Here is a 12,486-nt window from a genome sequence, read left to right as displayed (position 1 = left end):
GACCACTGAGGCGTTTTGTGTCATCTCATAAATGGGGGGGATTATAATGGCCAAGATTTACTCTGCTAAGTAGCAGATTAGCGAGATATCAGATACTTTGCAGAGAACGATCCAAATTGTTAGACTGTGACCGAGTCGCTGGCGGTAATGGAACTCTTATTCACAGAGCGATCACTTAAAACGTGAATTAAATCACCTTGTAGATGAATATCCAGAGCGTCCTTTACACACTGTATTGAAAAAGAGAGAATTTGCCTCTTCATTAATAGCTGCTTGAAAGTCAACATGAGACAAGATGATGTTTGCTACTCACAGAGGTGAAAATGTCAGCAACTACAGAGTCCCCCTTTGTGCATTGCGATGCATTTGTAATAGACGTAGCACCTAATGCTAACTGTGGTGACAGTCCTGACTGTTGATTGATTAGACTTTGTCGCAATAAATGCAGCACAAAGCCCAAATCATCATTTAGCACCAAAACACATTCTGCTTGAACATGATGCTCTTTCTGTTATGATTTGTGTCTGAACAGACATGAACAAAAAGCCATCGCTAATGTCATGCACGAGGCGTGAATTGTGCATACATACAAATATTTCATATATGCACTTACTCCTTATCTGTGTCATGAATTGTAAAATGATATTTATTATGTGTTCTTATTTCACGTCTTCCATTTGACTCAAAATGCCACTGACGTTCAGAGGACAGCATGTCCTGCTTTTCTTTTGCTGTCTGACCTTGACGTCTTCGTCGCACTATTAATAAATGCTCTTATTCCGGTCAAGAATCAACACACACCCCGACAGAACCTTGGTTTGGGTGTTTGTTTCTTTGAAGAGAAGTGGAGTCTGATGGGGGGGGGGGCTGTGGGATAGTAGGACACAGCACCACTTAAAAATAGCTCTCACGCTTTGTTTCAGACTCACTCCACATTCTCGTACCCGGCCTCGCTCTCTCTTCATCTGTGGCACCATTTAGCTTTGACTGCCTAACTTCTTGAGACCCAAATATTTCATCTCTGTTTTATTCAATGTGATTTCCCCTTTTGTCTGCAACACCCTCCTGTTAGCTGCGATCTAGTACAGTGCTGTTGGATTGTCGTGTCAGTTCTGCCCACCTTGCCTTTGATATTGTAAAAATAGAAAGAATTGGGGTAAGTGGGTTACATGTGTTGAGATTACGGCCTTCTTTTTTCTTTTTTTTTTGTCCAATAAGAATCAGATTCATAATTGATTATGGATACAGAGTCACATAACCGGATCTGGCATGGGGGACGGCATCCTGCTCCAGTAGTTCAATGCTTTCATCACACACATTTATATCGCTGTAGATTTATCTGTTTAGTTTGATACGTTAGTCTTTGAACCTTACGTTTACGCTATTTATCACCCTAATTGCTATAGACTCTTTGGGATCGACATAATCAAAATACAGTTTTTAGTGTCATTTTGGGCCGAGCACCTTCACCTAACCTCCTCTACCCGCCTCCTCTCATTGGCAGAGGTCTGCTATGCCTTTCTATTACATGTAGGAGATGAAACTGGTTGTAGACTTATGATCGCCCCATACTTTAGAGGGCCTCTCATTGACGCAAATGAATTTGACGAATTCCTACCACCAAACTGTCCCAAATAAAGTTACTGTGTATTTTCTTACAGTAAATTACTGCAAAAGAGCCATTATCACAATACTGTACTTCAGGTTTACACATATCTGGTCATATATTTCCCCAGTAACTCCTTAAATGCATCCTCACAAAAATAACACAATGTCAGTGCGGATTTGGACGCACGATGTCCACAGAAGGAAGTGCAAGTAGGAGTGGAAGAGGCAGGGTGTTGCTGTGTTCAGCGTCAGACTGCAGAGTAGGAATTGATCCTAAGATAAAAGCTGTGCTTCCTCAGGGAAACCTGCTTCCTGCCTAATGGCTGTTAGGCAATAAGGAAGAGATGCACTTAGACATCGTACTCATCTTTAGAAAAGAAATGTGTGCGTAAGCTTGCAGAGAGGAGAGTAAGCACACACATATAGAAGGATGGAGATGGAGAGTGGTTGGCAGATATATATAAAAAAATATCTGAGTGTCTTCCTGTTGTGGGTTAAAGTTGGGATGGAAGAATGAGAAGTTAGAAAGCAGTTAACACACTGAGGAGGGTAGGATGGGAAGGGTTATGATCAGATGATAAAAACACAGTGTAATTGTGCACATACCGGATCATGCTATAACTTTAGTATAAATCTGTGTAATTGAGTGCTCAGGAACTACTAAAATAAATTGTGTAGAGTATTTCCTGAAGTGGAGAGATATTTTAGGAAGCAGTCGTGTGTATGTGTGATGCTAATTTGTGTGTTTTGCGTTTTGCTCACAGGGAGGAGAGCACTGCTACTATCAGGGAAAGGTCAGAGACAGTCCTCGCTCCTTTGCGGCTCTTTCAACATGCCATGGGTTGCAGTAAGTACAAATATTATGTGTAAATATGACTTTATGTGTGCAATTCTGTGTTTCTCAACCAATGCCGCTGCCTTTTTGTGTCGAGGTTGTGGGCCTTGCTCCCCTTTAGCAGTGCAATCCGTTTTTTGCCAGTTACTGTCCTTCTCTCTCGATTGAACGTCGCATTCACTCAGACTTGTGCTGCTTGGACATGTTTTTTTTTCTTCCACTTTTCTTCCCATCTTTGGTGTTTTTAGTTTGGGCCATGGAGAGATATACTAAACACCTTTGACGTGTCACTATACGGTGCACGTTGCAATCTTTATCAGTGATATCTGTATTCATGGAAGAATCTGTGGTGTTTGTTTTACTTATTCAAGTTTGACATTGGAGCATTCATGACTCTGTCTGCTGCTGACATCAGATGTGGCTTCATCTAATTATTCATTTCTGTTGTCGAGTGAAGCTTATTTATTATACATTCTCAATCCAATCACACTGATGTTTGCCTCTAATAGCATTTGCATATTTCATGTGGTTCTGAGAGCACGTTTGTCAGCCCAGAATACAACGCAGTGCAAACACATGCGTGAAGGACAAAATAGGTTGTAACAGGATGACAACATTTCCATAATTCCATTTAGAGATAAAAAAACAGCAAAAACCAGTGTTGATGTGGGCTCTAATCTCTCCCATTCCTCTCCCCACCTCTCTCTCTCTTTCAGTGGGATGTTTTTCGATGGTAATCACACCTACATGATTGAACCTGGAGGACAGGGCGGCAGCAACGTAAGTACTCTGGAAGGCTACATGAAAATGTATGTACTGTATTCTTATAGCCTGGAACAGTCACATTATCCCTCTTTATTAGAAGAATCATGGCGTAATGAGAAGTGTGTTGAGATGAAGGCGGCAGGGCCCTTGTCCAGCCATATGGTAAATCCATCTGTCCCAACACCATGGCACAAAAGGTTACGCCGACGCCGGGACATTAGCTAAGTGTGTCCGGAACAAGCTGCTCTGTCACCTTCTGTGGCTGCACTCGTCGTCTCAAAGTGTCTCACGGTGTAAATAGGCTCGTGAAAAGGGTGGACCACGGTTGTGAATAATGTAAAGTGTTAAAATAAATCTTCACCAGCAAAGAATGTGATGTACCCGGGCGCTGCGTGACTGATATATCTGACACTTTTTGATTGTGTGAATCTGGTTTGCGTGTGCAGGAAGTGTAATATGTTTAGCTCTCCTGTTTCAGACACCTTTACAACCTCACCTGCTTCTCAGGGCCTCTGCTGCTGCTGCAGCGTTCCTGTTATACTCATGGTGCAGTGACTGGAAATTACAAGATGAAATGTTTTTCACAAATGAAGATAAAGAAAATTAAAATAGCCTATTATATTTGTATTATGAAATATGAGTCCACAGCTGGCGAGAAGCTTTATTGCTCATTATACAAACTGTACAATGAAATTAAATGGGGAGGGGAGTTAGTCCTGAGCCGCTGCTATGAGCCAGCATAATCTAATGCATGTTTTTCAATGGTGTGTGTGTGTGTGTGTGTGCTCATAAAAATATAAGCATCGGTGTTATTGGTGCGTATTTTATCTTAATTTATTTTTGTACTATATTTCTATAATTTATTTTTATAATGTTTTATCTTTTGTTTCTGTGCCACTTCAAAATGAGAATGGTAATTTTAGATGAATTCATTCTCTGGAGTACTTCCATACTCAAAGGAAAGGCTGTTTTCTGGACCGAGCAAAATTAGGACCTCATTATTGTGTTAGATTAAATTTTTATGGGGTTACTAAATTGAGTCAGATTCTGTGTGGTGAGGTGACCTGCAGTTACATCTAGCACAGCTGGGAGTGAGGCTTAATTTGAGTTGGAGGTGTTGGGATTTGCAAAGGGGTCTCCCTGTGGCCTTGAGCCAACATCATGTGACTAAACCTGGATCAGTTCATTTACACTTGCAGACAGAGAGAATGAACGGCGTATAATCCCTCCCTTCTTCATATTAATGAGCCAAAAGTCTGTCTCTGAGGTTACCATCTCCCTTGGCAACGCAGCCCCCCCCCCACCCCTGCGGGCCATCTGTGTTGACCCTAAAATCTCCACCTCTATATACTCCCTCCTACATATACTCTGCATGATTAACTGGGAGCAATGATCTGGAAAAACAAAGAAGATGTTGGTCAAAAATAACTTCAGTGCAGCAGTTGATTCTGGTTACCAATTCTGCTGCTAAATCCCCTGGGATTACATCAAGGAAAGGACAGAACACATAATTAAACTAAACATTTATTTTAATAGAGTGCTCACCATTCTTAATTGGCTTTGGAAGCTCTTTAGAGTGTGATAACTTGATTATTTTTTCTTAGAGTGCTGTACAAGCCAATTTATGTACTTCAAGCAGCAGATAATTTACATTACTGATCAGACGTAATTATTTACCACTATGTCTTTACCTGCCTTACATCATTGTAAATGTAACACAGTAGTTTATTCTTGGAAAATCCGAATGGTGTAAATTTGGAGCCAAGACCGGTTGGAACACGCTGGAGTCGGTATGGGCCGGTTGCCTTTCCCAGTTCGTATTTCACTCTTGCTGAATTGTTGCTTAGTTTCATCTCTCAGTATTTTAACTGGTGGAGAATGGACATATTTCTTGTGAATTGTATTACCATGTTACAAGATGTCAGTTTTTTCTGCTCATAATCAGGCACAGGGACATGGTTTGATTTGTGTTTTTAATAGAAACAAGTGATCACGTACAGTAGAAAAACATTTAACATTAATTTTAGCATTGTAGAATCAATCAATCAATTCTTTATTAGACACAATGGTCCAATAAGAAGCAACACACAACATTCACACAAACACAGTAGTCCTATAACATAATTTGATCAGTGCAAAAGCAAAACATACAGACTTGATCTGCTGCTAGATTTGGCTTATTCACAAAAACTAAGTTTCATGGGTGAATTATCAGATGAACAGCATTCCCTTTCCTATAATTTATTAGTGTTTTAAACATTAACAAAGTTCATGCCAGCATATTTCCATACATTAACACAAAAAAACCTGTTACAATAAATCTAATGTTAGAAAACCCTTTGGGTGAACACGGTTAATAAAGACAATGTAAACTGGTGAAGTCTTCACATAGTTAGTGCATTAAGAGCTCCTCTTCACAGGGCATGGTGGCATTGCATTGTAACAGTAACTCATGTTGGGCAACACAAACAGGCGAGTTAGTAGTTTGCTGATCAGCGTTTCGTTCAATAGTGATAACAGCGTCCTGCATTTGAGCAGGAAACAATGAGTCCAACATAAACAAATATAACAAAACTATCCTTTTCACTAGATTTCCAGGGATGATCATGAGAGGGAATTTACCTTGATCCACATTCCAGATTTTAATTTGCTTTGTTGCTAGCAGGCTGGCCCACTTGCCACTAAAGCAAGCGAGGAGCTGTAACAGTAGCTTACTGGTCCTCTGCTGGCAACATATGGTTAGTCAAGGTATCTCTATTTTTGTAGCAGATAATGTAATTTTCCTTCATTTCTTTCTACAAATAACTAAAAAAAAAATTCTTCCAGCAATGTTTGCTGATCTTCATTGTAAAGAATATACAGAAGCCCCTCCAGGATCTCATGTCTACTATCAACATTTTACAGAACTGACACTGAATTCTTGACGGTATCAGTCTCAGGGCTGTAAATCTCTCATATTCACTTTTATCCATTTCTCAATGCCACTTCATGCTTAGATGTACTGAGCATATCAGCATCTCTTCTCTTACTGTTCATGTGTCAGAACTGGAATGTCAATCTCTATAGCAGACATCCGTGATCGGGAGGAATGCCGACGGCCGGTGTAACTTGATGCGTAGCTCTGGGAGGGAGCGTAGCTCTGAGAGGGAGCGTAGCTCTGGGAGGGAGCGTAACTCTGGGAGGTAGCGTAGCCCTGAGAGGGAGCGTAGCTCTGGGAGGGAGCGTAGCTCTGGGAGGGAGCGTAGCCCTGGGAGGGAGCGTAGCCCTGGGAGGGAGCGTAGCTGTAAGCTCGGGTCCCTGCCACCTCTGAACCATGTCCATCTGGAGCAGAAATCTGGGGCATGTACACCTGTGGTGGTGCGGGGGCAACCACACTTTGTGCATAGCCCTGGGCAGGCACATACGGCTGGGCTTCAATCACTGCGGGAGGGAAGGGCTGAGGACCATAAACTGGGGAAGGAGGATATCCGTTGGCAGTGAGAGGCTGAGAGGACATCGAGGTCGACATGGAGGATAGAGGCAACCAAAAAGGCGAGGGCAACTTTTTACACATACAATACCACATGAACATCAACAGGGACGTTAGCATCAGCCCTCCAGAGCAGCCTATAGCCACATACACAGCAAAGCCATCAGAGAAAATGTTGTCATATCTGATGTTCATTTCTTTGGTGCAGAACAGGAACCACACTGACGGCGCTATGGCAATCGCCCCACTGAGAAACAAGAACATCCCAGCCACCAGGTGGCAGCCTGCGCTGTTAACCAGGAACCTGATGGTCTTAATGTCTGGTTCAGGCTTGTCTGAACAGCAGCAGGTTTTACACATCCCTGACATGCACAGCAGCAAAGCGAAAGAGCTGAACAGTAGGGCTGTGGGCAGGCAGAACTGCAGGAGGCGAAGATCCAGCTGGTCCACTTTAGAGTACCACTGGCAAACAAGGAAAGGCAGCATTCCATTAGGACGGGTGAAGAGACAAAAAAAAAACGGAAGAGGACAAATGTATCTCGTTACCTCTGTGTCGTAGTAGTAACATCCTGAATGGCCGTCCTGCTTCACGCATTTAGTCCACAGCCCATCATAGACACTTATATTCTTGGCATTACGATTGAAGGTAACCAGTCTTGTTACCCGCCACTGTGGGACTAATGCTGCCATGGCAATCCCTCCCACACACACAATGGCAATGATAAAGGCAAAGGCATTGGTGGCGTGGATGTCCCGGCACGACATGGTGGGCGCTGGCTGGGAGTGAGGTCACAAGAGAGTTCCTGTGTGAACAGATCAAAGTGAGTCGGACTGAAAGAAGCAACGGGGCCTGAATCCGATCTGCTCACAAAAGGATTTTTCATATCAGTACATGAATATGCGAGTTTCCCCAAATGGCCTCATCACTAATGAAGTAAACCAACCACGCCATAGACGATCGTCAAAGTTAGATTTAAAAAAAGGACAGGATTGAAGTTCACGAATGAGCTAACAAGCTTGAAGTTTGTTTGTTAGCGACCGAGTTGATGGCTAACAATTAGCATAACAACTACCTGTTGCGATGTGAAACTCGACTACTACATAAAACACACAATATATACCTTTTATTTCCAGATGCTCAGTCGCGTTTAAGCCGACGGGGTGTCATTTCAGTTCGGTCCTCTTTCCCGTACTTCGACCCAAACAACAGACTATTGAAAACTTTTCACTGGAGTGTACAGGCGCTAGCATAAACAGAGAGGCCGCCGGGGGGTGAGTGGGAGGCGACTGTGCCCTTCGCGTTGACTCTCAGGTGGTTCACGCATGCGTAGTCGATACCTTTGCGCAATCAAATCCCCGCAACCCATGATATCATGATATCGTGTGTTTATGAGCCTGAATAATCGGATTGATAATTCAGACACTCATTACAGAGTTCACAAATCAAAATACAGTGTAACACTTTACCTGGTTATGTGTGTGAGATGGGTTTTAATTTGCACAACATTCAGTCTGTACATATCAGACAAAATCAAAACGCATCACTGACATTGTATAAATGTAAAATGCTTTATAGCAGATGAATATGAACACACAGCTGCTTTACAAACGTTTGCATGTTGTGCACTTTGATGTGACGTGTGATTGAATTTCTTTTTTTTGTACTTTTCAGGAAGATGTCCGCATTCATATGATCTATAAATCTGGAGGGAAAGTGGAGTTTAATGATTCTCTCAATGGTAAGATGATGACCGAAGACATGAAGTGGACTTTAAAATAGTAGAAAAAGTTGTTGATTGCTGTGAATGTGCTTTTTACACAGCTGACCTTCCAGAGCCGCCCTTTCCAAGTCCACCATTTCCTGGGCCGATAGTGGTTCACAATAGAAAAAGAAGACAGGTATGAATCCTCTGCAGACATATTTGCAGGATTGTCATTGACATTAGTTGGATGATCTTGATGGATTCATTTTGACACGTAATGGCATGTTGCTTTGTGTTGGTGCAAGATAGAGATCAAGTAGCTCTGGATGCTGTTACATTCAAACCTGATTACAATGTTTTGTGCTGACCTGCAAAGATAGAGAAAGCGCTATTTTGCTGTTCTACTCCCACAATACAGCTCGCCACTCTTGGCTCTTCTTCTGTTCCATTAAATATTTACCTTGAGAGAAGAGGCAGCTTCCGTTCTTTTTTTTTTTTTTTTTTTTTGCAGCTTTCTGTCTTTTACCCCTCACAGCTGCTCTCATCTTCATTTGGAAATTTGAAAATAATCAAGTTCATCCTTGTTTCTTTCTCAGTGACACGTGCATGAGATATGAGTTGATTGCCCTTGATGTTGATAAGTCTCTGCTGAGGAAAGCTGAGAGAGTAGTCTGCGTCATTTTGTGAAAAAACTAGAACACCGTGTTATTTCTTCTCAGGCTTCCCTTCTGTCACGAAGTGTTCAGGATGAGGCCAAATACATTGAGCTGATGGTGATCAATGACCATTTAATGGTAGGTCTTATATGTAGCTTTAATTCAGAACTGTAAAGTCAGGGTTGAGTGTATTATGTAAGATTATAAAACCTCTTAGAGAAGTATTACTGTATAACATAAATAGACTTTGGATACACGTTTGTATATGTAGCCAAACTCTGGCTCATTTTTATGGATTTTAAGAGCATATACTTATAAATAAAGTATTTTATTTCATTCATCTTCATCCCACTGTCTCCCTCTGTTTCTCTGCAGTACAAGAAGCATCGGCTTTCTGTTGGGCACACGAATAACTATGCTAAGTCAGTGGTCAATATGGCTGACATGGTAAGAATTGTATTGATCCTCTTCTTGGAAAGCTTACCACAAACACTCCCAGGCATTGGAGCTGAGTGCACATTGTACTGATTTCTCATTTAACCAGTCTCACTCTCTACATTTAAAACCTCTCTGGCCCATAATATGCTGCCACCAGCCATTAACCAGCCAGTCAGGAGTCTTCTGGCTTCAGAGGTCGGAGACACGGCGGTTGTGTCCCAACAGCACTGAGACGGAGAGATTTTTGTCTTTCAAATGTTATAGTCACATCTGCATGCTGTGCCACTGAAATCTGACCTGCAACAGGGCCATGGCTGTAAGATAAGAAAGGTCATGCTTTCGGTCATGTCCTTGATGGAGATCACAGGAAGCAGACTTCTTGAGTCAGCTTCTTCTTGAGACTATTGGCACTGAACTTAAACCACAAGGCTTTGCTCTGCTCCTCCTTCGGTGTTCGTTTGACGTGTTATCACAGTAGATTGCCATATTATGAAAGTAAACATTATTATTTTCTCTGTTGGTGTCCTTGTTATTCTTGTTGACTCTGTCTAGCCGCCTTAGATATGATGGCGTCTGGTGGTGCGTTCATTTTGATCATTCTGATTGATTGGTGCGGTCGTACAAACAGCTGGACGGGCTGATGAATTAGAAGCATGCCAGTTAGTTCTTGTATTTAGCAGCTTGAATCATTAGTTTTTAAAAAAAATTACATTTGATTTATTTCAAGTGACTGTCAAAAGGTAACGTACTGATGTCAAGTTGACTTTATTTGCTCAGATTTTCAAGGAACAGCTTAACACCCGGATCGTACTGGTGGCCATGGAAACGTGGTCAGCCGACAACAAGTTCAACATCGACGATGACCCCATGGTGACGCTGAAGGAGTTCATGAAGTATCGAAAAGACTTCATCGAGGAGAAATGCGATTCTGTGCACCTCTTCTCGTGAGTTTCAATGGTTCGAGTGAAAATCTTTAGCATTTTGTTCTCCAGCTTATTCTTTTCTCTAAATGCTTTTTGTGGATTTGCTTTTCTTGTCAGAGGGAATCGGTTTCATAGCAGCTGGGGAGGCGCATCCTATATGGGAGGAGTTTGCTCCTTGACTAAAGGAGGTGGCGTCGATGAGGTGAGACTTAAAACACAAATTAATCATTAAAGAATTCTCAATACATTCAATTCAGTCTGTTTACAGTCCATTAGATGGAGAGTTTAGGCCATATTTACTAATTATATTGTTAGTAAATGGTGGTAATCTGTAGGTAATTTCAGTTCTACTATGTTACACCATTCCTTTAATCCAAACCCTTTCTCTTTGTCTGTCTGTCTGTCTGTCTGTCTGTCTCTTTGATTGTTTGTGCGTTTGCTTGTCTCATCATCAGTATGGGAAAACGGATGAGATGGCCATAACCCTCGCTCAGTCTCTTGGGCAGAACATCGGCATCTTCTCTGACAAGAAAAGGATTCTCAATGGTGCATGGTTGAGCTAAAGCTTTCATTCTTCCTGTTTCTAACACATTCATTCATTCAGAATCATTGTGTTTATGCAGTGGAAGGATGCCAATGTGTGTGTGTGTGTGTGTGTTTTCAGGTGAATGCAAGTGTGATGATGATTGGTCAGGCTGTATCATGGATGATATTGGGTAAGTTACTTTGACATTACATTTTCTCATCGGGTTGTAACTTAAAGACCACAGCTGCTTGCCCAAAATTTTGTTATTTTGTTAATGAGATTCAACTGTGATTAAAATTGTCCTTTTTGCATCATTTATAGTTTTATCAAAATCATAATTTTCTTCAACAACAACAGAGATCTGTAATTAGTCTTCAATTCCAACATCACACATGATGAGCAAAAATGAGTAAACAATTGTTTTCTATAAAAATAATATTTAAAGTGATCGATATTTTCACAAAAGAGTTCTAGTGAATCTGATGTAAGACTATTTTAACAGAGTTTGTTTTAAAGTAGGCTTGTGTGCGTCATCCATTCATACGCTATACAAGCCTTGGATCCAGAGAGGATTCGTGTGTGACTTTGTGTTGTGTCTTCGATGGGTGTATCCATACATGTTTACCCCTCTTCTTAAATACTTCTCACGTTTTCCCTCGATCCCGAATGGGACAGCAGGTGAGCAGAAGCTTGGCTGGAACATTGCCTGTGCTGTGTTGAACCGACTGGCCGCCTCGGAGGGGTTGTTGTTAGTCATCCCAACCTTTCCTAATTCATCCAATAGCTCTTCAGTCACTGTGGGGGGCCAGCTTCATGTTTTTATTCAAATGATGTGAACGAATACAGTTTGATGTCCCTTTATTATACACAAGCTGTATTATTCATAGTCATTTTTGTCCAATTTTACACATATTTTAAGTGTATATTTCTGTTTTTGGGAAATATCACCAGCTGATCAATGAAGAAATTGATATGAATTATTAATTGGCTCCTTCTCCCTCCTGCTCTCTGAAAGGCAGGGCTTTTAATTAGTTGTTTTTCCCCATGTCTAACCGATTGATACAGTCTGCAATGTCATTCTCATCTTCGGGCAATATTTGTCCATCTCACTTTTCCTGTAAAAACGGTACAACTCCACCCCCACTCTTTTAACACCCATAACTGCATTAAGCAATTTCGGTTTTCCATAATGAACCTGCTCTAACCTCATGTGGTCACATGACAGATGACAGGTGACTCTGGGCTGTCAAGAGTCAGTTGTGAACAGAACTTGCCCAAATCTATATTCTCTAAAATAAAGTCAATGGTATTTCAGACGCTTGTATTCAATGACCTCAGTCATGCCCATTGACAGATGTTTGTTTGTATCCCTTAGCGCCTGCATGTCTGATCAGCCTAACATGTCTAATACTGTCTTTTATGTTTTTCACAGAGTGCAACTACTGTGTGTGTGTGTGTGTGTGTGTGTGTGTGTGTGTGCGTGTGTGCACTGCAACTGCTGACATAACACTCCCAAGTGAAACGAAACAGAGGACTTGAGAGTTGTACTATATTATTGCTTTG

The 12,486-nt window shown here is 41.5% G+C and overlaps 2 protein-coding genes across 3 annotated transcripts in view; one reads left to right on the top strand and one right to left on the bottom strand.

Moving 5' to 3' along the window:
- Positions 1-12,486, top strand: part of adam22 (ADAM metallopeptidase domain 22) — a 29,707-nt gene that overhangs the window by 8,380 nt on the left and 8,841 nt on the right. The window contains exons 5-14 of the mRNA XM_068760448.1: positions 2,373-2,455; positions 3,160-3,223; positions 8,350-8,416; positions 8,500-8,576; positions 9,100-9,174; positions 9,412-9,483; positions 10,252-10,418; positions 10,515-10,599; positions 10,853-10,943; positions 11,062-11,113. Coding sequence (XP_068616549.1) covers positions 2,373-2,455; positions 3,160-3,223; positions 8,350-8,416; positions 8,500-8,576; positions 9,100-9,174; positions 9,412-9,483; positions 10,252-10,418; positions 10,515-10,599; positions 10,853-10,943; positions 11,062-11,113 — 833 coding nt within the window. The remainder of the gene's footprint in view (positions 1-2,372; positions 2,456-3,159; positions 3,224-8,349; positions 8,417-8,499; positions 8,577-9,099; positions 9,175-9,411; positions 9,484-10,251; positions 10,419-10,514; positions 10,600-10,852; positions 10,944-11,061; positions 11,114-12,486) is intronic.
- cldn12 (claudin 12) lies at positions 5,180-7,476 on the bottom strand. Of its 2 annotated transcripts, XM_068760451.1 has the most exons (3): positions 7,224-7,476; positions 6,413-7,139; positions 5,180-6,310 (listed from the first exon to the last, which is right to left on the bottom strand). In XM_068760451.1, exons 1-3 carry the CDS (start codon positions 7,440-7,442, stop codon positions 6,234-6,236), a joined length of 1,023 nt encoding a protein of 340 aa, XP_068616552.1. In that variant the 5' UTR covers positions 7,443-7,476; the 3' UTR covers positions 5,180-6,233. The 2 variants fall into 2 exon arrangements, with proteins under 2 accessions (XP_068616552.1, XP_068616551.1); XM_068760450.1 differs by having other exon boundaries at positions 5,180-7,139.

The sequence above is a fragment of the Brachionichthys hirsutus genome, chromosome 3, assembly GCF_040956055.1.
Source record: "Brachionichthys hirsutus isolate HB-005 chromosome 3, CSIRO-AGI_Bhir_v1, whole genome shotgun sequence".
Classification (NCBI taxonomy): domain Eukaryota; kingdom Metazoa; phylum Chordata; class Actinopteri; order Lophiiformes; family Brachionichthyidae; genus Brachionichthys; species Brachionichthys hirsutus.
Note: the sequence above shows the minus strand (reverse complement) of the source record. Positions and strands in the feature narration are given on the sequence as shown.